The 24673-nt window shown below is 40.8% G+C and overlaps 1 protein-coding gene across 1 annotated transcript; it reads left to right on the top strand.

The window, feature by feature from the left end:
• Nucleotides 1–848: 848 nt before the first annotated feature.
• Nucleotides 849–24023, top strand: LOC113447286 (transmembrane protease serine 12-like). Its single transcript, XM_087925168.1, has 5 exons — nt 849–984; nt 1488–1686; nt 20018–20283; nt 23061–23203; nt 23793–24023. Exons 1-5 carry the CDS (start codon nt 894–896, stop codon nt 24021–24023), a joined length of 930 nt encoding a protein of 309 aa, XP_087781294.1. The 5' UTR covers nt 849–893.
• Nucleotides 24024–24673: the final 650 nt, after the last annotated feature.

Here is a 24673-nt window from a genome sequence, read left to right on the forward strand (position 1 = left end):
CATAGTCTTCAGTTAAGTAATATGCACATTTATTCAGAATGTTTAATGGGTGTATTCAGTTGTCCAGAAGAGGGAATGAGAATGTGATGTCATGGTTAAGGTATCAGACTGGCACCTGGAGACGCAGGTTCCAGTTCACTCTGAGCCATAGTAGCTCAGTGGGTGAGTTTGAAGCCATCACTTACCCTCAGCCAAACCAAAGGTTGCTGTGCAGGGTTGTGATGAGGAGGAAAATGGGAGGAGGGAGCACTACCACATTGCATCAAGTTCCTGAATTAAAGACCAAATATAAGTCTAAGCTATAAATACATTTATTTGTTTACCCTTCTTATATATGCATTAAGGTATCTGTCACGCTTCCTTTTCCTTCATAATATAGAAATGCGTCTTACATGAAGCAGACCCCTAGTCTGACAGAAGATTTCTCTGCACTTGATTGTCTGACACAAGAGTTGTCTGCTAACGGGCTTCAGTCGGGCCATAAATGAGGCAAAAATTAAACGTCTATCATGGATCCCTATAACTCGGTCTCTTTCCTCGTGTTTCTTTTCCAATTCCATTCCATAAGTCTTATTTCACCAATTTCATGCCTATTAAAAAGATACAAGAAGATAAACGGCGTATATAAATCGATTACTTCACGCGGATTAGAATCGCATCCCGACAATTGATAAATAACCGCAGGGAAGAGGATTAAAACCTCCCTTTCTCTTCCTCTAGTCCAAAACCCGGACATTTCGCATGTCGGCGAAGCCCGTCCGAGGCTCCAACAATTACGGGAGGGCGCGCGAACCACTTCCCTAAGCCTGGTTCAACCGCCTCACCGGCTCCTTGCAGCCTCCGCTGCGGACGGTGAGCGGGAAAAGAGACCGCCATTTTTCTTCCTTGGGAGGATGATTGAGCGGAGTTCTCTCCTCGCTGTCGTTTCCCCCTTTTCCCTGGCGCTGTTCTACGTGACCTCTTCCCTTGCGAAGGATGGAAGCGGTGAGGCGACCTTCTCCCGCCTTCGGTAGAGGGTTGGGTTGGCGCTTAGCCTAGGCAGGTTCGGCTTGTACTTCGGGGCGAGGCCAGCGAACGAGCCTGGGTACGGCGCCCGCAGGCCCTTTCAGGAGCCTTGGGAAGGTGTATAGGCGCCAAGCGCTCGCTGTCCGCTGAAGTGGATATACGGTATACGTTCAGGCACGTATTTGGAAACTGGCTGACTTTACTTTTTTAGCTTAAGTTGGACCTTAATAGAATCAGTGGGCTGGAAGTAACCTCAGTGTCTTTTAGTTTAACCCCCAGCTGAAGGCACAAGCCTTATCAGTCAAATGATCTTCAAATGATCAGTCAAATGATCAGTCTGATCTTGACTATGTATGCATGTAGATGTGTGTACTGTATAGATTTATGAGAAAAAATGCCAATTGAAAAGTATTCTTTATTCAGAGAAACCCTAAAGTTTGCATTTATAAACTCACATCTAACAATTCTGATTTCATTTCTAGAATGCGGAATAAGGCCTGCTATATCAGAAATACCAGGGAGTCGGATTGTAGGTGGACATGAATCTGAGGAGGGGGCATGGCCATGGCAAGTTAGCCTTCAAACATATAACCATGGTGGAGGATTTTTGCATTTATGTGGTGGAACTTTAATTAATAACCGCACAGTATTGTCAGCTGCACACTGCTGTATAAGAAAAGCGTATGTATTACCTATCCCTATATCTTTATAGATTTTAGTGTAAGAAAAATACATGGATAAAAAATAGGTGCTAAATTTAGAAATGTATATTTTTAAATATCTATTTTGAAATCATCTTCACCTAAACTGTTTTCCAGAGTGAGAGAAGTATCTAGAATCTTCATCTGAGTTCTCAGATTAGAAATTAACTTTAGGAACAGAGAGACTAACAGAAAGCCATTCTATGTATTTTTGTGATCTCAGAAGTCAACAGAAAAGATTTCCCATGAATATCAATATCAATACCGGTATTAATTTCTGTGATTATATATATCACTATAAACTCCAAAGTAAAGATCAAATCAGATCTCACTAACTGCTTTTTTTTCAGAGAATATAACCTCATGATGTTGCTTTCATTTCACTCTTAACCCTCTGCAAGGGCAGCTTACATTAGCTGTTCTGGTTTAAAAATAGTCTTTTCCCTCTTCTTTGAATATAAGTCTTGCTCTACAATATAGGATGCCTCTTCAACAATGGCAGTAATGAGATGATCAGGGCAAGGCTAAGCTCCTATTGGTCACTAATTAATCTGGATGTACCCCTTTCCCTTTGCTGAGTATTTTTCAGAGACATTCTACTTTTAGAAATGGGAAAGTCTGTTCTTTAAAGCTGAACTCTCCCCTTAAAGCAAAAAAACAATCCTTCATGATTTCTCTTGCTACCCCTGCTAAACCCAGGCTTCTGAGGCTTACAAGGATTCAAAGAGAAATGGTGATGGAAGACCCTTTTTCTAGTTAAATCTCAGAGAGGCAAGGATGACTCATGGCTAACAACTTGCACTTAACAACTTGCCTAAAAAGCAGATTCCACTTCGTTATCTGATACCTATCTCCCAAGCTGTCTGAAACCTATCATGTTGTGGAGAAGAGGCAGATTCCACTTTAACATATGCCCCTCTGTCTGTCACATGTTTTGGTAGAAAAAATGGGAAGAACTATTTTAAATAGATTTTGTATTCTTCAGGTGATCACAGAATGGGTGGATAGTTGAGGACTTATGGTTTGATGTTGTGGCGTGATCGGCGCAGGGTTCTGCATCCCCATGCCGAATCCTCTTCATCGGAGAACCCCCCAGGCGCTAAAGTCACCCTGCAGGGGTGACAGATAAGGAGGGGCACCCTGCTGGTCATGGAGAGTGGCGGCTTTCCTGCTGGACCCAGGGTTTTTCCCTCTTTGCCAAGGAAAAAGACGAGGCGACCAAAAGGGCCACCGCAAAGCTGGAGCAGCCACAGAAACTAAGATTGTGTAGGAGTGGAGTGAATAGACAGTGATAGGTGCTGGGTGAGGTGACTTCTGAATTTTATCTAGGATTTACCCTAAAAGAAAATTAATCCTGAAAAGGAGGCTCTCTGGAGTGCTTTCTAGCGGCGAGAGGCAGAGAAACACTGCACATTGGCAGGAAATGACTTAAAATATTTATCTTAAAATATTGAAAGACTAGATGTTTAAATCTTTCTGGCAAGACCTACAATAGATATTTTAAAATGCTGGACATTTGACTGGCTTTTGGAAATTTTGTTTGAAGCAATTTGAAATAATACTTTTATAGTGGATTTTAACAATGATTTTCAACCTGAAGGTGCCATCCACTGGTGAATGGATATATTCTTATACTCCAAGCATGATAGCAACCTAGGAATCTTGATAAGGAAGAGTAAGACCTGGAGGTCTGCTGTACTATTTACTGCTCTATACTTATCTACTTTATGATGACCAGAGAATCAACCTTAAAAACTGGGAGGATAATTAATGGAATGACTTTTGAATATGGGAGCTAACTAGCAAATTAAAAGGTGGATCTAAGAATTATTGGGAAAATCCCCTGGATTGTACAAATGGATTTCATTGACTGTGTGATATAAAGAATTATAGTTATTGTATTCCCTGATGGACAATACTAAGATTAAGTAACCTGCTGGCTTTGGGAAGTCAAAAAGAATAGACGCTGGAGCAGTGAAGATTACCAACAGAACATTGAAATACTACTTGGACTTAACAAGGCAAGAAGGCCCATCAGGAAGAATTGGAAACACAAAGAGAAATTATGATGTCACTCCAAAACATCTACGACATGATGATGAGGAATTCCAGGGAGATAAAGGACTTATTGCATGATATAACCAGAAAGACTGGAAATGAGCAACAAAAAACAATGAAGCAAGATAATAAAACCCAGGAAACAAGAGAGATAACTATGAGCTTAGAAGATGAGATAGAGCAGATGACACAACAAAGAGAACAAGGAGAAAAGGAGGAAACTACAAAGCTGTGTGAAATAAACTTGAGAGACTATACACTGCTCAAAAAAATAAAGGGAACACAAAAATAAGACATCCTAGATCTGAATGAATGAAATATTCTCATTAAATACTTTGTTCATTACATAGTAGAATGTGCTGACAACAAAATCACACAAAAATTATCAATGGAAATCAAATTTAGCAATCCATGGAGGTCTGGATTTGGAGTTATACTCAAAATTAAAGTGGAAAAAAACATTACAGGCTGATCCAACTTGATGTAATGTCCTCAAAGCAAGTCAAAATGAGGCTCAGTAGTATGTGTGGCCTCCACGTGCCTGTATGACCTCCCTACAATGCCTGGGTATGCTCCTGATGAGGTGTCGGATCCTGAGGGATCTCCTCCCACACCTGCACTAAAGCATCCTCCAACTCCTGGACAGTCTGGTGCAATGTGGCATTGGTGGATGGAGCAAGACATGATGTCCCAGATGTGCTCAATTGGATTCAGGTCTGGGAAACGGGCGGGCCAGTCCATAGCATCAATGCCTTCGTCTTGCAGGAACTGCTGACACACTACAGCCACATGAGGTCTAGCATTGTCATTCATTAGGAGGAACCCAGGGCCAACCGCACCAGCATCTGGTCTCACAAGGGGTCTGAGGATCTCATCTCGGTACCTAATGGCAGTCAGGCTACTTCTGGCAAGCACATGGAGGGCTGTGCGGCCCCCTAAAGAAATGCCACCCCACACCATTATTGACCCACTGCCAAACTGGTCATGCTGGAGGATGTTGCAGGCAGCAGAACGTTCTCCATGGCGTCTCCAGACCCTGTCACGTCTGTCACATGTGTTCAGTGTGAACCTACTTTCATCTGTGAAGAGCACAGGGCGCCAGTGGCAAATTTGCCAATCTTGGTGTTCTCTGGCAAATGCCAAACATCCTGCATGGTGTTGGGCTGTAAGCACAACCCACACCTGTGGACATCGGGCCCTCATACCACCCTCATGGAGTCTGTTTCTGACCGTTTGAGCAGCCACATGCACATTTGTGGCCCTCGGGAGGTCATTTTGCAGGGCTCTGGCAGTGCTCCTCCTGTCCCTCCTTGCACAAAGGCAGAGGTAGCGGTCCTGATGCTGGGTTGTTGCCCTCCTATGGCCTCCTCCATGTCTCCTGATGTACTGGCCTGTCTCCTGGTAGGTCCTCCATGCTCTGGACACTACGCTGACAGACACAGCAAACCTTGCCACAGCTCGCATTGATGTGCCATCCTGGATGAGCTGCACTACCTGAGCCACTTGTGTGGGTTGTAGACTCCATCTCATGCTACCATTAGAGTGAAAGCACTGCCAACATTCAAAAGTGAATGCTGAGGAAGCATAGGAACTGAAAAGTGGTCTGTGGTCACCACCTGCAGAACCACTGCTTTATTGGGGATGTCTTGCTAACTGCCTCTGCTTTCCACCTGTTGTCTATTCCATTTGCACAACAGCATGTGAAACTGATTGTCAATCAGTGTTGCTACCTAAGTGGACAGTTTGATTTCACAGAAGTGTGGTTGACTTGGAGTTACATTGTGTTGTTTAAGTGTTCCCTTTATTTTTTTGAGCAGTGTATATTAGGATATACAAAAATGGAAATAGAAAAACTGAAAGATGCTTTTGACTCCAGATTGAAGAACAGAAGAAAGGAAGGAAGCAAGCACACAGAAAACCTTTCTGCAGTTTTTTGCCTTGAGGAATTGAAGAAAAGTAGCTAAAGCAGAAACAGTCACAACAGAAGCTGGGTCCTAACGGAGTCAGAGAGGCTTCCAAGCTCTTTGCTTGTCTGTTTCTGTTAGATCGGGTACGAAAGAGACCGGAGACCAGTATACTTCAAGCTCTTTATTTCACATATAGATCTGTACAAGATCTTGGAGCTGCGGCAGCCCTTCATATAGGGATTGCTCGCAGCTCGCCGGCCAATGACAGGTCTTTGAATCTCCCGCGATCGGCTCAGCCAATCGCGGTTGATTCTTAGCGGAACAATCACTGCCGTTCAGTGGACCAATCACAATGCTGTTTGCGTGGGCCAATCAGGAGTCAGTATTTGGAGTATGTTAATACAGAACACCCCTCCCCTCTTGGTTCAGTCCTACATGATGTAGTTGCGCAGGTAGGCGGGGCTACGTACTTGCCTACTTGAGATGCGCAGCGCAGTTGTTGTTTGGTTGTTGGCCGGTTCGGGTGGATTCCTTGTCGCTCTTGTCCTCCTTGATGAAACCTCCTGGAAGGGTGAGCCGGGCCTATCGCTGCAACTCCCACCCGGTCTACCCGGGTCGGTCGAGTTGTTGGCTCCGCTGTTCCCGCCTGGTCTTTCCGGGCTGGTTGAGCTGGCTTGGCTGCTCCTTCCAGGTGACGCTCCCTGTTGTTCATCCGCCGAGAGCCCCTTTCTGTCGCCGTCGTCTACCGGTGAGTATTTATTTTGGATTGGGGGTGTTTGGGTTGTGTTTTGGGGTTTTCTTCCTCTCTTTGCTTATTGTTTGGGATTCCCCGGTTTCTTTATTAGTGTTTGCTTGTGGTGTTTGTGTGCTGTCCATGTTGTCGGTGGTTGTTCTCTACCTTAGTTGGTTGATGTGTTGTTTCCAGCTTCTTCCGTCGTCTGTTTGTAGTCGGTACGACCGGGCCCCCGTTACCTGCGTTATTTTTGCCGGTACCCAGAGCGGAACCCCTGTGAAGTTTTTAGCATAGACTGGAAGGCGTTTTCTTCCCGCTTTCCCCAGGACCAGGTGGCTGTTTTGTCCAGCAGCCTATGTAGGGGTTCCGCTGTGATTGCCTTCTGGGGCAGGAAAACATTGTAAAAATTAATGAGTCCAAGAAAAGCCTGCAGCTCCGTTTTATTCTGAGGTCTAGGGGCTTCTTTGATGGCTTTAACCTTTTTTTTCTGTGGGGTGGATTCCGTTTTTGTCAAGTTGATACCCCAGGAATTCTACTTTCTCTGTGTATAGTTGGCACTTTTCTTTTTTAGCCTTTAGCCCAGTGTCTTTAAATTTTTGTAGGACCTCTCTTAGGCGGCTCTTTAGTTGGCTTTTATTTTTGGCTAATACTAACACATCGTCAAAATAGGGCACCACCCCTTTTATTCCTTGCAATAGTCTCTCCATCAGACTCTGGAATACCCCTGGTGCCACGCTGACTCCCAATTGGAGTCTCTTGCATAGGAATGCCCCCCGGTGGGTCACGTTAGTTTGTACCTCAGCAGTCTCGGCGTCGACTGGCAGCTGCTGGTATGCCTACGCCAGATTGAGTTTTGCGAAGGCTTTTCCTCCCCCCAGTGAGTGTAGGAGGTGTTAGGAATAACATAGGTTACCTAACGTAGTTTGGGTAAAATAATATATATAAACTATGATAGTAAGTTTAAGTGTGTGTCACTTTAAACTGCAAAGCATGTAATTTTGGGTGCGGTGTTGAACCGCCATAAGAGGGAGCAAGAGAACCTGTTTGATTGCTGACTATACTGGATTGATGGTCTGTTAACTGCGTGTTTTCTACTGCTGAGTTGCTGAACGTTGGAGGAAGAAAGGAGTTTTGACTTCTTCATATCTACTGCGAGGAGATATATTACTGGACTGATATTTGTAAGTTTACTGACCTCTCTTTTTCGACACTGGAATTTGCAACTGAATAATCCCCGGACGGACTGAATTAGTGAATGATATATGGACTGTTTGACTATGCTTAAACTCTTGCTGGAATAAACTATTTAACTAGCACTGTGTATCTGTTTTACTGAGTGTAAGCTACAAAAACGTTTATCTCACATATTTTGCCTGCCTGCCGCCTGCCGTGCAGATTCTGCTAGGGTGTATCCCTAACACTGGTTATCGGCCCAGCTGCACAGTCAGACTACCCAGGATATAACAGGCTTATATAAAGTGAGAGTTAGTGTAGTTACACAATACTGTAAACAGACAGCTGTGTTTTATTAATTATAGTTTAATATCCAGAGAAAAGATGGCACAAGTCAATTTACCAAGTTTGTCTCTAATATCCAAACTGCATGGAACAAACTATGTTTCATGGTCTATGAAATGCAGCCTACTTCTACGCAGAGAAGGTTTATGGAGTATAATTCAAAACCCACCAGAGGTAGATGCTTGGGATCCGGAGGATGAAGATGATGCCCAGAAAATACAAGAATATAAACTGAAGAATGAGCAAGCTCTCTGTATAATAGGACTGACACTCTGTGACCAGCAGCTTGTCCATATTCGTGGAGAAGAAACAGCTGCGAAATGTTGGGAGAATTTAAAGAAGATTTATGTTCGAGACAGTGTAGGAGCACATATAAATCTTACACGGAAGCTGTTCAGAATACATCTTCAAAAGAATGGAGACATGTTGACTCATATAAACACTATGAAGAGGATTTTTCAGGAACCGCATGAAAAAGAACTTATCTTCACTGAACTACATCAGGTTTATATAATTTTGTCTTCGTTAGATGAGAACTATGACGACTATGTAACTTCACTGGAAGTACTGCCAAAAGATAACCTCACATTAACTGACATTACTGGCAGATTAATTGAAGAAGCCAGGAGAAGGCTTGAAAGGGATCAACTGAGAAGGGAACAACCACAAGAAGAGAAATTATCTTCGTCAGCCTACACAATTAGAAAATGTTTTAATTGTGGAAGAAAAGGTCATTTGGCTAGATTCTGCAAGGAAGAAAAACGCCACAATGCCAGCCAGAATGCAAAAAGGCATCAAAAGGATAAAAAATGCTTAGAGTTAGCCATGTATAGCAACGAAACTGTGAACAATAATAATTTTTGGGTTGTAGATAGTGGAGCATCGCACTGCATAACCAAAGATAAGAAAAGATTTGTTAAGATGTCCACAAGTTCACAGCAGATATCGTTAACTAATGGCTGGAAACTGAAAGCAAAAGGTGAAGGTACTACATATTGTTCTTGCATAAAAGAAAATGTAAAAATGTTATATGTACCACAACTTAAGTTTAATTTGCTTTCGGTTAGAGTTTTGATTAAACTAAGTTATGTAGTTACCTTTAGGGGAGAAAACTGCATAATAGAAAAGGAAGGTAAAAAAGTGACTGCAACTTTAAAAGGTGAATTGTATGTGTTAAATGATAATCAATTAGAGGTGGCTAACATAGTGTATAATAACGTTAAACCTCATATTGAATGCATACATTTGTTACACAGATGTTTAGGGCATATAAATTTTAAAATGCTCAAGCAAACGGTTGAACTGTCTACAGGTATAAAACTGAAGCCTTGCAGTAAGTATTTGCACTGCAATGCTTGCAGTCAAGAAAAAAGCAAGGTAATACCAGCAAATAGAATTAATGGATTTAAGACTAAAGAGCCTCTAGAGGTCATATTTGCTGATATTATAGGTCCTAAAAAACCAAGTGTGGGAGGTGCTCGTTATATATTAAGTATAATGGATCATTATTCTAGATATGGTTTCTGTTATTTAATGAAGAGTAAAACGGAAACATATCAGAATTTCTTTAATTGGTTGAAGTTTGCAGAAAGAAAAACTAAAAGGAAACTAGTAACTCTTGTAACTGATAATGGTAGGGAATTTGTAAATAATAAATTCCAAAATAGATTGAAGATGGCAGGTGTAGAACATAAAAAGTCTGCACCATATAGGCCACAACATAATTCCTTTATAGAAAGACGAGGCCAAACAATACAGGCAATGGCTCGTACTATGTTGTCAGATTCAGGATTACCTGAAAATTTGTGGTGAGAAGCAATAATGTGTGGTAATCATATATTGAATAATGTTGTTAATTCAACAACAGGTGAATTACCATTCACACGGTGGCATGGTAAAAAACCTGACCTAAGCTACATGCACACATTTGGAGCACCAGCATGGGTGCATATTCCTACACAACTGAGACATAAGGGGCAGCATAGGGCTAAAAGATTATTTTTTTGTAGGTTACGAATCTAACCATAAATCTTACAGGTTCTGGGAAAAAGGTTCATCTAGAGTTTACTGTAGTGCTAGTGCACAATTCCTTGAACGTGTAGGATGGGAAAAACTGGAGCAAGATTCAAGTAAAGATGTAATCATAGAAACCTACAAAAGATCAAACCACCATATCAGTAATAAGAAGAATCCAATTAAAGAGGAAGTACAAGAAGAGCAAATAGGACCAGAACAGGAAGAAATAGGTGAACAGGAAGAAATAGATAACCAGGAACAGGTAGTAGATGACAGTCCACCTGTAAGCCCTGTAAGCCCTTAGACGTTCAATACGTGAAACCAGACCACCTGACAGGTACCAAGCAAGTGTAGTTTGCCAAGTTAGTAAAGTTCCAACTACTGTGGAAGAACTTAGAATGTATCCTGCAAAAGATCAAGAGAATTGGCATAGAGCAATGGAAAAGGAACTAAATTCATTAAAACAGATGGAAGTCTATGCGAATGTTAAATTACCTCCAGGTGAAAAGTCCATTGGCTGCAAATGGATATTTAAATTAAAAACAGGTAAAAATGGGACTGTTACCCATAAGGCTAGGTTGGTAACTCAAGGATTTAATCAAACTGCATGTGATTATGATGAAGTGTTTGCACCAAGTCTAAAAGCAACAACCTTGAGAGCAGCTTTAGTGTGGGCAGCTAAGAAAAACTATATCATAAATCATTTAGATGTAGAAACTGCTTATCTGCATGCACCATTGCAGCACACTATATACCTAAAGAAACCTGTAGGTATTAAGGATGATGAAACAAATACTGACTGTTGGAAGCTGAAAAAGAGTCTCTATGGATTAAAACAATCTGGTTACGAATGGAACCAATATATTGTTAAAGAGTTAAACAATATAGGGTTTAAAGCAGGTTTAGCTGATCCATGTTTATTTAAGAAAGAGACAAATTGAATAGTGTCATTGTTGTTTACAGATGATATTGCTTTAATTACAAAAACTAATAATGAAGCTACTGAAATAATATCATTATTAGGTAAGAGGATAAAATTAAAGCAATTAGGAGAGATAAAACATTATTTAGGATTGACAATAAATAAAACCAACGGTGGCTATAAGATATCTCAAGAGGATAAAATTTATCAATTACTAAAAACATACAAGATGGAACTTTGTAAGCCGGCAAAAACTCCAATGAGTCAGGAATTTGGCCGCACAGATGCTCAGAGTTCAAAATTCGATAAGACGATTTATCAATCGCTAATAGGTAGTTTATCGTATATTAGTAATTGGTCAAGGCCAGATATTGCCTATAGCGTTAATCAATTGGCTCGAGTCAACGCTGAATCCACTGAATGACACTGGCAAGCGGCAAAACATATCTTAAGATATCTTAAAAAGACAATGCACTATGCATTGTATTTGGAGCCAAAAGATGATTTGATTTTAAGTGCATATGCTGATGCAAGTTTTGCAACAGACATAAACACAAGGAAATCAACTTCAGGAATGGCTATACTATTAGGAAAAGCATTGATTGGTTGGAGGTCAATTAGACAGCAACACATAAGTATGTCCACAATGGAAGCAGAATTTTCATGTCTATCTTTATTATGTACTGATTTAATTCTGTATAAACAGTTATTATTGGATATGGGATTAACTGTTAAAGATTCCATTGTAGTGTATGAGGACAATCAAGCAGCCATACGGTTGGCTACAAATATTGCTGTGAAAATGAGATCTAAGCATACAGATCTTCGATACCTGAATGTAAGGCAATCTGTAAAGAATGTTTTAATAAGACTGGAGTATTGTATGACTGAACAAAACATTGCTGATCAGTTCACAAAAGCCCAAGGTGCAGTGAAACACAAAGAGAGTTGTGATGACTATGGGTTAAGGTTGTAAATAGATATATATACATTCTACCCAAAAGGGGAGAATGTTAGAAATAACATAGGTTACCTAACGTAGTTTGGGTAAAATAATATATATAAACTACGATAGTAAGTGTAAGTGTGTTTCACTTTAAACTGCAAAGCATGTAATTTTGGGTGCGGTGTTGAACCGCCATAAGAGGGAGCAAGAGAACCTGTTTGATTGCTGACTATACTGGATTGATGGTCTGTTAACTGTGTGTTTCCTACTGCTGAGTTGCTGAACGTTGGAGGAAGAAAGGAGTTTTGACTTCCTCATATCTCTACTGCGAGGAGATATATTACTGGACTGATATTTGTAAGTTTACTGTCCTCTCTTTTTCGGCACTGGAATTTGCAACTGAATAATCCCCGGACGGACTGAATTAGTGAATGATATATGGACTGTTTGACTATGCTTAAACTCTTGCTGGAATAAACTATTTAACTAGCACTGTGCATCTGTTTTACTGAGTGTAAGCTACAAAAACGTTTACCTCACATATTTTGCCTGACTGCCGTGCAGATTCTGCTAGGGTGTATCCCCAGTGCTGTACTACTGGGACGGGGTAAGCACTCTGCTGCAGCGCATGGTTGAGGGTGGCCTTGTAGTCAACACAGATCCTCACGGACCCGTCCGGTTTAATCGGGGTGACTATTGGGGTTTCCCACTGAGCGTGGTCTATCGGCTCCAGGACCCCTTGTACGATGAGCTTGTCCAATTGCTCATCGATTTTGGGTTTGAGTGCGAATGGCACTCGCCGCGGTTTAAGGTGGATTGGGGCAATATTTGGGTTCAGGTTGAAAGAGATTGGGGACCCCCGGTACTTGCCTAGGCCGCCGTCGAACACCACCTGGAAGTCCCTCACAAGTGTCTCCTCCCAGTCTGCGTCGACGATGTGGTTGATGCCAATCACCTCGATCCCCAATGGCGCGAACCACTCCAGTCCCAGCAGGCTTGGGCAGTCTTTATCCACGACGGTGAGCGGAAGCACCTCTGTATGCCCCTTGAAAACCACCTTAAAGTGTCCAATCCCGACCACGGGAATCCGATTTCCCTGGTAATCCTTCAGGGTCAGCCTCTGGCTTTCTAATTCGCGTCTGTGAATGGTGGGCACCAAACGCTTGATTGTATGCCACGAGACCATGGAGAGGTAGGATCCAGAATCTACCTCCATCTCGCATGGCTGACCCTCGATGCTTACCTCCACATGCATCTTTCGGGCATCAATTGTGTTCGAGTGCCCGATGATGACTGTCTGATGGGTCACTTCTTTATGCTGCGTTTCGCTGAACTGCTTGTTCCTTCCTTCTCGGCTCCACCAGCTCTCTGCATGTCGGTCTCTGGTCCTGGGGGGGTGCCGTCTCGTTGGGGGTTGTGATTTTTATTGTTCCAGCATACTTTGGCGATGTGTCCCCGTTTGTCACAGTGCTGGCAAAGGGCGTTGAGAAACCGGCACTCTGAACGGGGATGGTTGCCTCCGCACCCGGCACACTGGAACCTGACTTACGACCTCTCCGTTGTCGTCGGTCCTGTTCCGCTTGCAGCCTGTGGATCTCCTCGGTCTCGGAGAAGGAGTCGATGTCCCCGTGGTGTGTAGTTGTGGCTTTTTGGCTGGCTTCTGGTCATTTTTCCGAGGTTGGTGTCGTCTCGGCAGTTGGTCGGTGTAGGTCGTTCATCTGCCGCATCTTTGCCGCTGACTGCTTCGCTGCCTCGGCTGTGGTTGCTTCGGCGATGGCCTCGATGACGGAGTTGTCCTTTCGTGCCATCAGTCGGCTATGGAGTATGGGGTCCCTTAGCCCGAGGACCACATGGTCTCACAGGGCTTCATCCATGTCGGAGAACCTGCACATGCCCCTGAGGTCTCTTAGGGTGGCCACAAAATCGCCAATGCTTTCGCCCTCCTTCTGATCCCTTCTGTAGAACTCGTGCCGCCAGATGAGGTTGGGCACAGCAGGGGAATAGTGATTCCGCAGCAGTTGGTCGAGGTCGGTCCAGAAGAATAAGTGCACGCACTGAAGAACACAAGAACTCAATCAAAAAAGAAGAACCGACCCCGACCTCTTCCCTTGGTCAACACCTCAAAGCCACAGGACATGAGATTGACTTTAAAAATACCAGATCTATCGCCAAAACTGAACACTTCAACAACAGAATAATCAGAGAAGCCAACACTTTGAAACACAAGCTCCGGCTCTGGCTCAGATATGTAGATGACACCTTCATAATCTGGTCACACGGGAAAGAAAAACTGAACAACTTCCTCACACACCTCAACAGCCTACACCCCAAAATACAATTCACCATGGAAACAGAAGCCAACAATCAACTTCCCTTCCTAGATGTCTTACTATACAAAAAATCCAATGGCTCCCTGGGACACACCATCTACCAGAAGAAAACACATACAAACTGCAATCTACACGCACTCTCACACTACCACCCAGCACAGATCAATTCCGTAGCCAAGACACTCATCTACAGAACAAAATGCTTAGCTGACGAACAACACCTAAAAACCGAACTACACACTCTCACTAACGTACTAAGAGCCAATGGATTCCAAAGAAAGAAGATTACCCACCTAATCCAAAAAGAAACCCCAACCAAAATCCAAGACAGAGAACAAGAGAACGGCAAAGCCCTCCTCCCATATATAAAAGGCACTACTGAAAAAATCAGCAAGATCCTTAAAAAAACAACAACATTAAGACAGCATTCTGCACAAACAGAAAAATATCCACCATCCTAAGAAACCCTAAAGACAAAATCGAGTTAGAAAACCAAGGAGTATACGAAATCCCATGCCCCACCTGCCCCATCACATACATCAGACAAACCAACAGAAAAATAAGTGCATGCATTGAAGAACACAAGAACTCAATCAAAAAAGAAGACCCGACTTCTTCCCTGGTCCAATACCTCAAAGCCACAGGACATGAGATTGACTTTAAAAATACCAGATCTATCGCCCAAACTGAACACTTCAACAACAAAATAATCAGAGAAGCCATAGAGATAGAAAAACGCCCACACAGCATGAATAAACAAGATGATACCTCCCACCTACCAGCCATTTGGAAACCCGCCCTCATTAACAAACGAGTACCTAACATGAAGAATGACACCAGACCCACACCCACGAGGACCACACAAGGTGCTACCACCACACTTCCACGCAGAAAGCAGACTCACACCCACACAGATTATGAGACACGACCACGGACCAGAAGCTGTACCGCAGCTATATCACTACTCGCTTCAAACCCCTCCGGCCCATAAATGAAGCGAATGGACGTCCACCATGAAGATGTGGCACAACCACGAACGCGAAGCCAAACAACAGGAGCACAGCTCACCAGCTCAAATCCCCCGGCAACTAAGACTAACCTGAGCACAACCAAGGCCCCACCTGAACAGAACACACCCCCAGCCAATCAGAACAGAGCCAACCCCCCAACCAATGAGAACACACCCCCACAGCCAAGCCCCCACCCAATCAAGTCACACCCCCATTAGCAGTTAAAAGGAAGAAGCAGCTGCAAGCTCACATTACTCTGAGAAGCACAAAGCCGAAGACACAAGCCTGAAGATGACGAATGAGATTTCATAGAAATGTCTCCAGAATACTTCCAATTTTACGCGGGAGAAAACCCCAATAACCAAAGATCCATATGTATGTATGTATGTATATACACACACATACATTTTGTGTGTGTGTGTGTGTGTGTGTGTGTGTGTGTGTGACTGGTAACTGGTGTATTAACCAAAGATGGGCAAAAATCCAGCCAAGCATCCATAAAGAGTCCTGAGTCAGAAACAATTATTTCAGGAGTACAACCATGTCTAAACTTAACTACTTTAATGTTTACTAATGTTTACATATGAATAGCGATTTCATCTTGGTAGGATTTAATCTGATTTTAATGAGATCTGCCCCCATCCCCAGCTAGACACTTTCAACCTCCAGGCACTGCTTCAGGACTTTTATGGTGTCTCCAGATTGGCCCACAATACCAAATGGGTTATTATCACTTTATTTATGACACATCATCTTGAACTGATGGTTGACCTCCCTCGCAAGTTTCATGTAGATGTTAAATAACATAGTGTCCCAAGGGCTAGAACATTTCACTTCTCATCCAAGAAGCTTCTTCAGCTCTGACAGGATTGTGGGGAATGGAAGGATTTATATTTCTTGCTGACAGTTGGTCATTTGCATCCTTTTAGAGGGTGGTTGAAAGCACTTGGAGGTTTATGTGTGTCCTCAGGTCATCTGAGTAGGGCTCCTGATTTCTGTAGTCCTTCCAATCCCCACTATCCTATCAGAGCTGAAGAAGCTTCTTGGATGAGAAGTGAAACGTCTTCAAAGAAAATACAAGGAAGTCCAGTTGCTTCCTGAAAAAGCACCTTTGGGACAACCATGACCTGCATGACTGAGAATCTCTATAGATACTTAGGTAACAAGGTAGCCACCACCAAATGTGCCCCAAACTGCTGTTTCTTAAAGGCAGTTCAGAAGGTTATCGTGGTTGATGGTACTGAAGGCCACCAAGAGGTTTATAGATGGTTGTATGCGCTATTCCAAAGAAGCATTGAATATCTCTCGGATACAGACATACACACTCCACCTGGCCATCCAGAGGAATGCATGGATCAAGACTGCACATGGCAGAATCACATTCTAGAAACAAAACATTCTGGATTATTATTATTATGTTCTCCACTATGGCCTTTGTCCACTATAGATTTTGTCCAGCACAATTATTGGTATATATTACTTTGGCATGTATAGAATTACTCTGTCCCGCCCATCCTTCCCTAAAAAGATCTTTTTTATTCAGAACAGACTACTAGATGAGAATCTCTGGATATAATAAGCATAGGGGGTGGAATTGTGTTACCCATATTGCCATTGTGAAACCTGAAACCTGAGCTTATACTTAGTCATAACTACATATATTCCTCAATTTACAACAGTTTTAGTGACTGTGCAAAGTTACAACAGCACTGAAAAATGTGGCTTATTATGATCATTTTTCAGTAACAACCTTTGCAGCATCCCCATGATCATGTGATCAAAATTCGGATGTTTGCTAATTGGTTCATATTTATGACTTGCTGTGTCCCAAGGTCATGTGATCACCTTTTGCAACCTTCTCTCAAGCAAAGTCAATGGGAAAGTCAGGGTCATTTAACCACTGGGTTACTAATTTATCAGCTGCAGTGATTCATTTAACTGTGGTAGGAAAAGTTGTAAAATGGAAGAAAACTCACTTAACAACAGCAATTTTGGGCTCAATTGTGGTCGCAATTGGAGACTACCTGTATTTTTGTTTTGTTTTGTTTTCTGCAGTGGGGAGGTGAGGAAGGAGGAACCATTGCTGCAGCTATCTTTTCAGTTGTTTCATTTGTCTGTGTATCTAACTAAATGAAGGAATTGACCGGAATAGATGACTTTGCAGAGGCTGCACTGGAGCAATCTCCTCTAGTACTTTGCTTGTCCGTTTTTCACTGATCTACTGTGTCCATAATGTTATTGCTTGTCAAATTGCCACGAAAATCCTCTAAACCCTTCTGGAATCCTTGATCTGTTAGTTGCCTGGCAAGACAGTCCTAACAATTTTGGCATCCTTATAAGGATCCACAGCATCTATGAGCTGCAGTTTGATGAGAAAGTGATCTAATTATGACAAAGGACAATGACCTCCATCTTCAAATTGCATATCATCTGTTCTGAAGTAGATACGGTTAAATATATTATCTTATATTGACACAATTATTTATGATAAATCCCTATCATGTTAGAGTATAATATGGAAAGAAAATACAGTAAGATCTGGCTAGAATGAATTCATATTTATGAAACAGACTGTATCTCACTTCATGCTCATATGTGGTGAAGAAGAAGAAACAGGATTTACTAATTTAAATAACAAAGGTCTATTTTAAAGATGAATTGAGTGTGATACAAACTTTTAACACAATTCCAAAATTAAAAGAAAATATTTGGTATTGTCTTTCTAATGCCCTTATTCCTATACATATTGATTCTACACCTGCACAGAATCTCCTTGGGAATGATAAAATTAGACTATGTTCTGGCAGTGCCCCTGGCCAACTGTCTCTGCATATGTTTCCTACCTCGTAAAAGTGGCAAAATGTATGTGACTTTCCATCCTTGTTGACTTCAAAAAAAAGCTAACCAGAGGCTTTTTTTAAGGTTGCCAAACCTGTCATGGACAAGAAGCCAGGGGAATATTTATAGGGTTGCTCTGGGAATGCTCTTGGCATCTATTGGAGAAGGTAGAACTGCATAGGTCCTATGGAGTTGCCTGAGCATAGTCTTAACTGATTGATTACCTGGGAAGAGTTTGAACCTGTTAGCCTGATGATATGAACAAGATCCTCAGAGGTATTAATTTGGCTGTGTTTTAAATCTATGTCTCTCATGACTGGTTAAGGCCTTCTGGGATGTGGTTGGCTCCATCTGGTGGTAATGCTTCTTTAAGAGATGAGGTGGTTCTGCTGATCTTGAAAGCAGTGTGCCTTTTTCTCAAGAAACCCATGCTGGACCCAAAGGAACTGGACAAATTTAATCCAATATCCAACTTTATCTTTTCAGAGAATGCAATTGCATTGCAGCTCAGGATGAAAGAAGGAAATTATATTTTTACTCAGGATTCAGACTTGTGGAAGCACTGGAATAGTATTGAATGTGCCTATTAATCGCCTCTGATAGGCCATGAATTTTCCTGGCCTTTATTGATTTCTCAACAGTGTTCAGTGCTATCAACTATGGTTTCCTTCAGGAACAGCCCAGGAGGTTTGGATTAGGGAGGCACCATGATGGTGTGGTTCTACTTTTTCCAGGGCTAGTTCCAGTCAATGCTGATGTAGAAAGGTAAAGACTGAGGTTCCTGCTTTGTGGCGTTCCTTCATGTTCCAATCTCTCTATTCCTATTTAATATCTACATGAAATCACTTACTGAGGTCACCCATCAACATGTGGTAAGGCTTCATCAGAATGTTGATGATATCCAACTATACTTTTCTGCCATGGATTGATAAGTGATGCTGGAGTTCTTTCACAGTGTCTGGAAGCTTTGGAGTCTTGATGTGGAAGAACAGGTTTCACTTCTGATCTGAAGTCTTCTAGCAAAACCAAGTAGCTATGGGTATTGGAGCTATTAGATCAAAATATTTTCATTCTGAAAGGGGTAGCACTCCCACAGACGGAGCTAGTGAACAGTTTGGAAATCCTCTTGCACTCTGATTCCTTTTCAAAAAGCATGTGGCAGATGAGGCCCTTTGGATAATTCATCTCCTTACCAATTGAGCCCTTTTCTGGATTGGGAGGCCCTATCACAGAAACTAGATCTACCTACTGTTCAGATTACTGTCATGCACTCTACATGGAACTACTACTTTTCAAGAGCATTCAATATTGGACCAGAATGTGTAAAATACGGTGACATGGGCATTTAGGAAACACTTAGGTGTTTCAGGTTGCACAATACTGCTGCAGTGTAAATGCACTGGCTTTCAAGAAGTTTCAAGATACAATTCAAGAACTAGTCCCGTTTCGTCACTTCCCTTTTTTCCAAAAATACTGAAAAATGGCTAGTTTTTGGCCTGCAAAGCCTGCATAAGCCTTTCTCAAGCCTCTGGGAGGCCGAAAAAGGCCTCAAACCAGCCAAAAATCAGCTGTGAGGTGCAGTGTAGGTAAGGGGGTGGTGGGATTGCATGCGCAGGGGGCATGGGGGTGGGGGGCATGCATTGTCTTCTGGGTGCTGGCAAACAATTTTTGGCACAGGAGCCCAAAAAGGTTAGCCACCACTGGCCTAGAGCCACTGTTGTGAGATAGTTAGCTATATAAAATCTGTTTAAATAATAAATTTCAAATACATTGAGAATTCTTGAATTAGGAATATTACAATAAGTGGTTTGAATCTGATTTTACAAATGTTATATTTTTAGGTCAGTCTAAAAATGACTATTTAAACTGGTTGAATTTTCTATAAGTCTGCCATTTTGTCATCATCTGAATAAAATCTGGCTCCATGCTCATTAGCCATGTATGCACACATTTTGAAATAAACAATTTTATCTCTCTGAAATTACATTTACATAATAATTACTAATTTTTAAAGATACTTTATTTTCTCCTAGGAATCCAGAGATGTGGAGGGCTGTGATTGGTTTGCATCATCTTTTCAGACATAAAACATACACTATAAAAAGACGCGTAAAAGCCATTGATATCCATTTTTTCTATAACTCAGCAAGATATGAAGAAGATATTGCTATGTTTCATCTAAGCAAATCTATCACATTTAATAACTATGTTCAGCCCGCCTGCTTGCCTAATGTTACTCTTGCCTTGACTTCTGATATGAAATGTTTTATAAGTGGGTGGGGAATGAAAAAAGAAAAAGGTAAGTGTTTTACTTTTGCTTTAAAGTAACCTGTTAAAAGTGAAAATGAGTTTAGTGATATCAGAATGTTTATTTGTACTTTTTCTAGAGTCTCAACATCTTTTTTATAATGTGGTGAACAAAACTGGATGCAGTACTCTAGGTGTGGTCTTACTAAGGCTTTATAGAGTGGTATTAGTACTTCCCTTGATCTTGATTGTATCCCTCTGTTAATACAATTTAGGATTGCATTAGCTTTTTTGGCTGCTGCTGCACACTGCTGGCTCATATTTAGCTAGTTGTCCAGTAAGACTGCAGGATTCCTCTCACAGTTACTGCTATTGAGCCTGGTTTTACCCAGTCTGTATGTGTACTTTTGGTTTTTCTTGCCTAAGTGTAGGACTTTACTTTTCTCATGTTTTATTTTCTTTAATAATAAATACATGGAAACAGAGTGTTGGTAAAGAACCAACGATGATAATAATCAATGGTTCCCTATCACAATGACATACAGTACTAAAGAGGATAATATAAGGTTGTCTCCCTCCTCTCCCATAGTTTTACTGACACTGGAGTCACTGGCACTGAAAATATGTTAAGAAAATAAAATTTGAGATGTTAAAATACCAAGATTTTATTGTATTCTAAACATAAATTGAAATTAAACGTTGATGATATTGCACTCAGAGTTACCTAGTAAAGGGATTCTTATTAAAACGGACTTGTTCTGTCTTTTAATTGCTGATAGAATATAAAGACAGACAGACAAACTCTACAAAGGCTTCCATACAAAGTTTCTTTATTGGACCACAAGGTATTCCCAAGCTGTAACTCATGGTTATGTCGAGATTCATCTAATGTCCAACTCTTTGCACAACTGACTTCATAGTGTAAAGTTATAGTGATCTTTCATCCCATAACGATGGAGCAGAGAGGGTGAAACACCAGCACGATGCTGGGGTCCGAGCAAGAGTAAAGGAAACTCCCCCAACCAAGCAAGGGTCAATTCAGTGACCAATCAGGATTACAGATGTGACCACATGACATGAACTGCATTTCCCATGAGGCATTCCTTTAAGGGGACAGCTCCCAATTCCTATTTAACTATCCCAATTCCCAATTAATTATATACTGTCTGGACAGCACAGGACTATATACAGCAATATGATTTTTTTTAGATTATCGGATCAGTTAAAAGAAAATTCAGATTCTGATATGTAACTTAAGAAGAAAAAAGACATGTCCATCTAATTATGTGCTATACTACCTGAAAAATTGTTAAATAGGAATTTAGTTGTAGTAATAAGATCTGTTCTGGAAATATGTAACAATAGATGTTTCAAGATGGAGAATATTGTTCTTGTTAGAATTGTAGCTATTAAAATTAATATTTTACTGACACTTCTGTTCTCAATGATTCCAGTAATTTTTTTTTAAAGGTATCAATTATAAATGTGGGCATTGGTCACAAAAATACTTCAGCAGCACTATGAACAATTGCTATCCAAGTCAGTTGCTAAATGAGGACTACCCGTAGTAATAGATATGCAATGGACATTTCATTGGATGAATACATTTATATCAAATATACTTAAGGAAAACTGGTATTTTTTATTATGTATTTATTTATTGGATTTATATTGCTGCCTATTTGCCCATGGCAACTCATATTACCCCAGACCTGTTTGCTAACTAAGCCTAATATTTCTTAATAGATATTATAACATCTTATAACATCTATTGAACTGGCTTTGCATGTGAGGGTACTTTACATCCCTTATTGAAAAGGATGCCTGATTCCCTCCATGGAATAATGTCTAAATTGATATCAGCAAGCCATGAATAGATGTATGTTTACATGTTTGTGAATCTATAGAGCTTGCAAAGACCCACCAGCAGGTAAGCAGTACTTGTACTTTCTGGTTAAAAACAAAAACAAAAGTTTGGGTAACTGTTAGCCAGACAGTGCTTTTTTGCTAACCATTAACAGCGCCTCATCCCATCCATCAGTCTATGCCTAAACATATGTTTATTCTATTTTCTCACAAAAGGAATAATAAATATATACATACATATTTTGCTTTCAAAATTCATAATACTAACTAGTGTGCTCTTCGCTTGGATTACTCAATCATGTATTTTTCTCTAATGAATTATCAGAAACTCGAAAGAACAAGCCAAAAATCTTTTCCAATAATAAGCCCAAGACAGTAATTGTTTCTGAAGTGGCAGTTTTGAAACCATTTTTTCCTCACCCGCAGATACAGTGCTACCAACACAAGAATATGTCAGAATTGCTCACCATTGCAAGTTCTTACTTGAATAATAGAATCAACAGATTCTATAAAGCTATGAATTTGTGTAACTGTCAAATTTGCACATTTTTGTAGTTTCTAAATAACAAATGGTTCCTCAGTTGTTTGCTCTAGTTGTAACCCTATATATTATTATTAGATCTTGCATATGATCAACTTTCTGTGTATGTGTTACGGATTATTGTTCAACATGGATTTCTGAATTAAAAGCTACGCATTAGAAGATATAATGAGGCATATTCAAGAATAAATGATATTCTCCCAATGTTGCAGTTTTAATCTGCAGATAATAGCTGGCAAATAGAATTTGGCACATCTCTAAACATAAAAATTGTGGCAATATTAATATAGGTCCTCCCAATTGCATAGGATAATTGGACTGGCATGTTAACGTTAGATCAAGAACTGCCAATTCAGCATTTTTATAAAGCTCTTGTTGCACATTAGAAATAAATAAACTAAAAGCTATTATTTTCCTTACAGGCAAAGGCAGCCTCACATTGCAAGAAGCTCAGCTAAAAATATTTTCACTAGATACGTGCAATCAATATGACTGGCATGCAGGAACAATACCAGATACTGCTTTCTGTGCCGGATCTGAAACTGGAGATGTTGATACCTGTCAGGTAAATTGACATAGCTCTATTTCAAATCACATTCACTTAATATCAAGTTAGGTTTACTACATTAACAATTTACAGATGCACTACATCAAAGAAAATTAAAATTGATACAATTTTAGAATTTACATGTGGGATATTTGTGAATTGAGATAAAAGATCAATTACTTCTGCTTTTGCTATTTTAGAGTCCAGCCAAATAATGCTTTCATTCTAATATAATCAGTGAGATTTAAGTTAGTAATGACTAATTTACCCTATTGATTTCAATGCAAATAAACCAGAGGTAACTTATGAAAACAACGTAATAATGTCTCTTCTTCAGTGGACTGCTTCTTGCAAATTAAATCTGTAAGAAAAGCAAACTGTTCTCAGCCTAAACTGGGCTCTACAGTGGGGGCAGCATTTTCATACTTACTCAAGGATAGGAAGAATGCACATTAATGTGGCCATGAGGAAGACCCTGAATGTCACTGAAGATTTTGGGCTGCTGTATGTTCACTAGAAAACTAAATAAGAGGAGAGATAGCCTTGATGCATGCATGCTTTTAAATACTATGAGTCACTACTCATTGTTACCTTTTTCATTTTTCAGGGAGATAGTGGTGGACCTCTGGTATGCTATTTATCAGATTCTAAATACTACGTGGTAGGAATCACCAGCTATGGTATTGGCTGCGGCCGACCAAAATTTCCAGGAGTTTACACTAATTTGCCTAAGTACATGTTCTGGGTGAGGAGACAACTAAGCGAAGCCAACACTGTTAGCATTCAGCAGGTTCTTTTCTTGCTTGTGGTGTGGAATGTTTTCCAACTAATTGTATGAAGTGGCTTTTTGATGTGCTTTAAATACTACAATCTCATTATTTCTGAAAAAAATATTATTTAACTATAGTTTGTAATTTTAAGTTGCTCATCGATATATTAAAGCATGTATTTTCATTTGTAATAATCTCTATGAATGCTTTTTATTGTTGAAGCCTCTGTGTTTCTTTCTGCCCCATATTATATCAAACAAAATCAAAGTGGGGTTATTTTGAGTTTGTTTCTCTACTTCCCTCCAAATGAGTGAGTTGCTGCGTTCTTCTCCCTTAACAGTTCACTGCGCTCTTCCCAAGGCCAGATCTACTCTTCAGGAAAAATATCTGGAGGAAAACAATAGCAAGCCACTTCTGTACTGTTGTCAAGAGAGTTGTGGTGATAACTAGTAACTGATCTTGGTGTAAAAATACCTTTACATTGTTCTTCTCTCTCAAGCATAGTCTTCAGTTAAGTAATATGCACATTTATTCAGAATGTTTAATGGGTGTATTCAGTTGTCCAGAAGAGGGAATGAGAATGTGATGTCATGGTTAAGGTATCAGACTGGCACCTGGAGACGCAGGTTCCAGTTCACTCTGAGCCATAGTAGCTCAGTGGATGAGTTTGAAGCCATCACTTACCCTCAGCCAAACCAAAGGTTGCTGTGCAGGGTTG

Source organism: Pseudonaja textilis, chromosome 2, assembly GCF_049901715.1.
Source record: "Pseudonaja textilis isolate UNSWEBS1 chromosome 2, rPseTex1.2, whole genome shotgun sequence".
Classification (NCBI taxonomy): Eukaryota; Metazoa; Chordata; class Lepidosauria; order Squamata; family Elapidae; genus Pseudonaja; species Pseudonaja textilis.

Bases quoted from the DNA above. Each gene is read 5' to 3' on its own strand.
- LOC113447286 (XM_087925168.1), top strand. From the start codon at position 894: ATGATTGAGCGGAGTTCTCTCCTCGCTGTCGTTTCCCCCTTTTCCCTG. The intron at 985-1,487 runs GTGAGGCGACCT...TTTCATTTCTAG, and splicing joins CCTTGCGAAGGATGGAAGCG to AATGCGGAATAAGGCCTGCT. The intron at 20,284-23,060 runs GTAAGTGTTTTA...TTTTCCTTACAG, and splicing joins GGGAATGAAAAAAGAAAAAG to GCAAAGGCAGCCTCACATTG.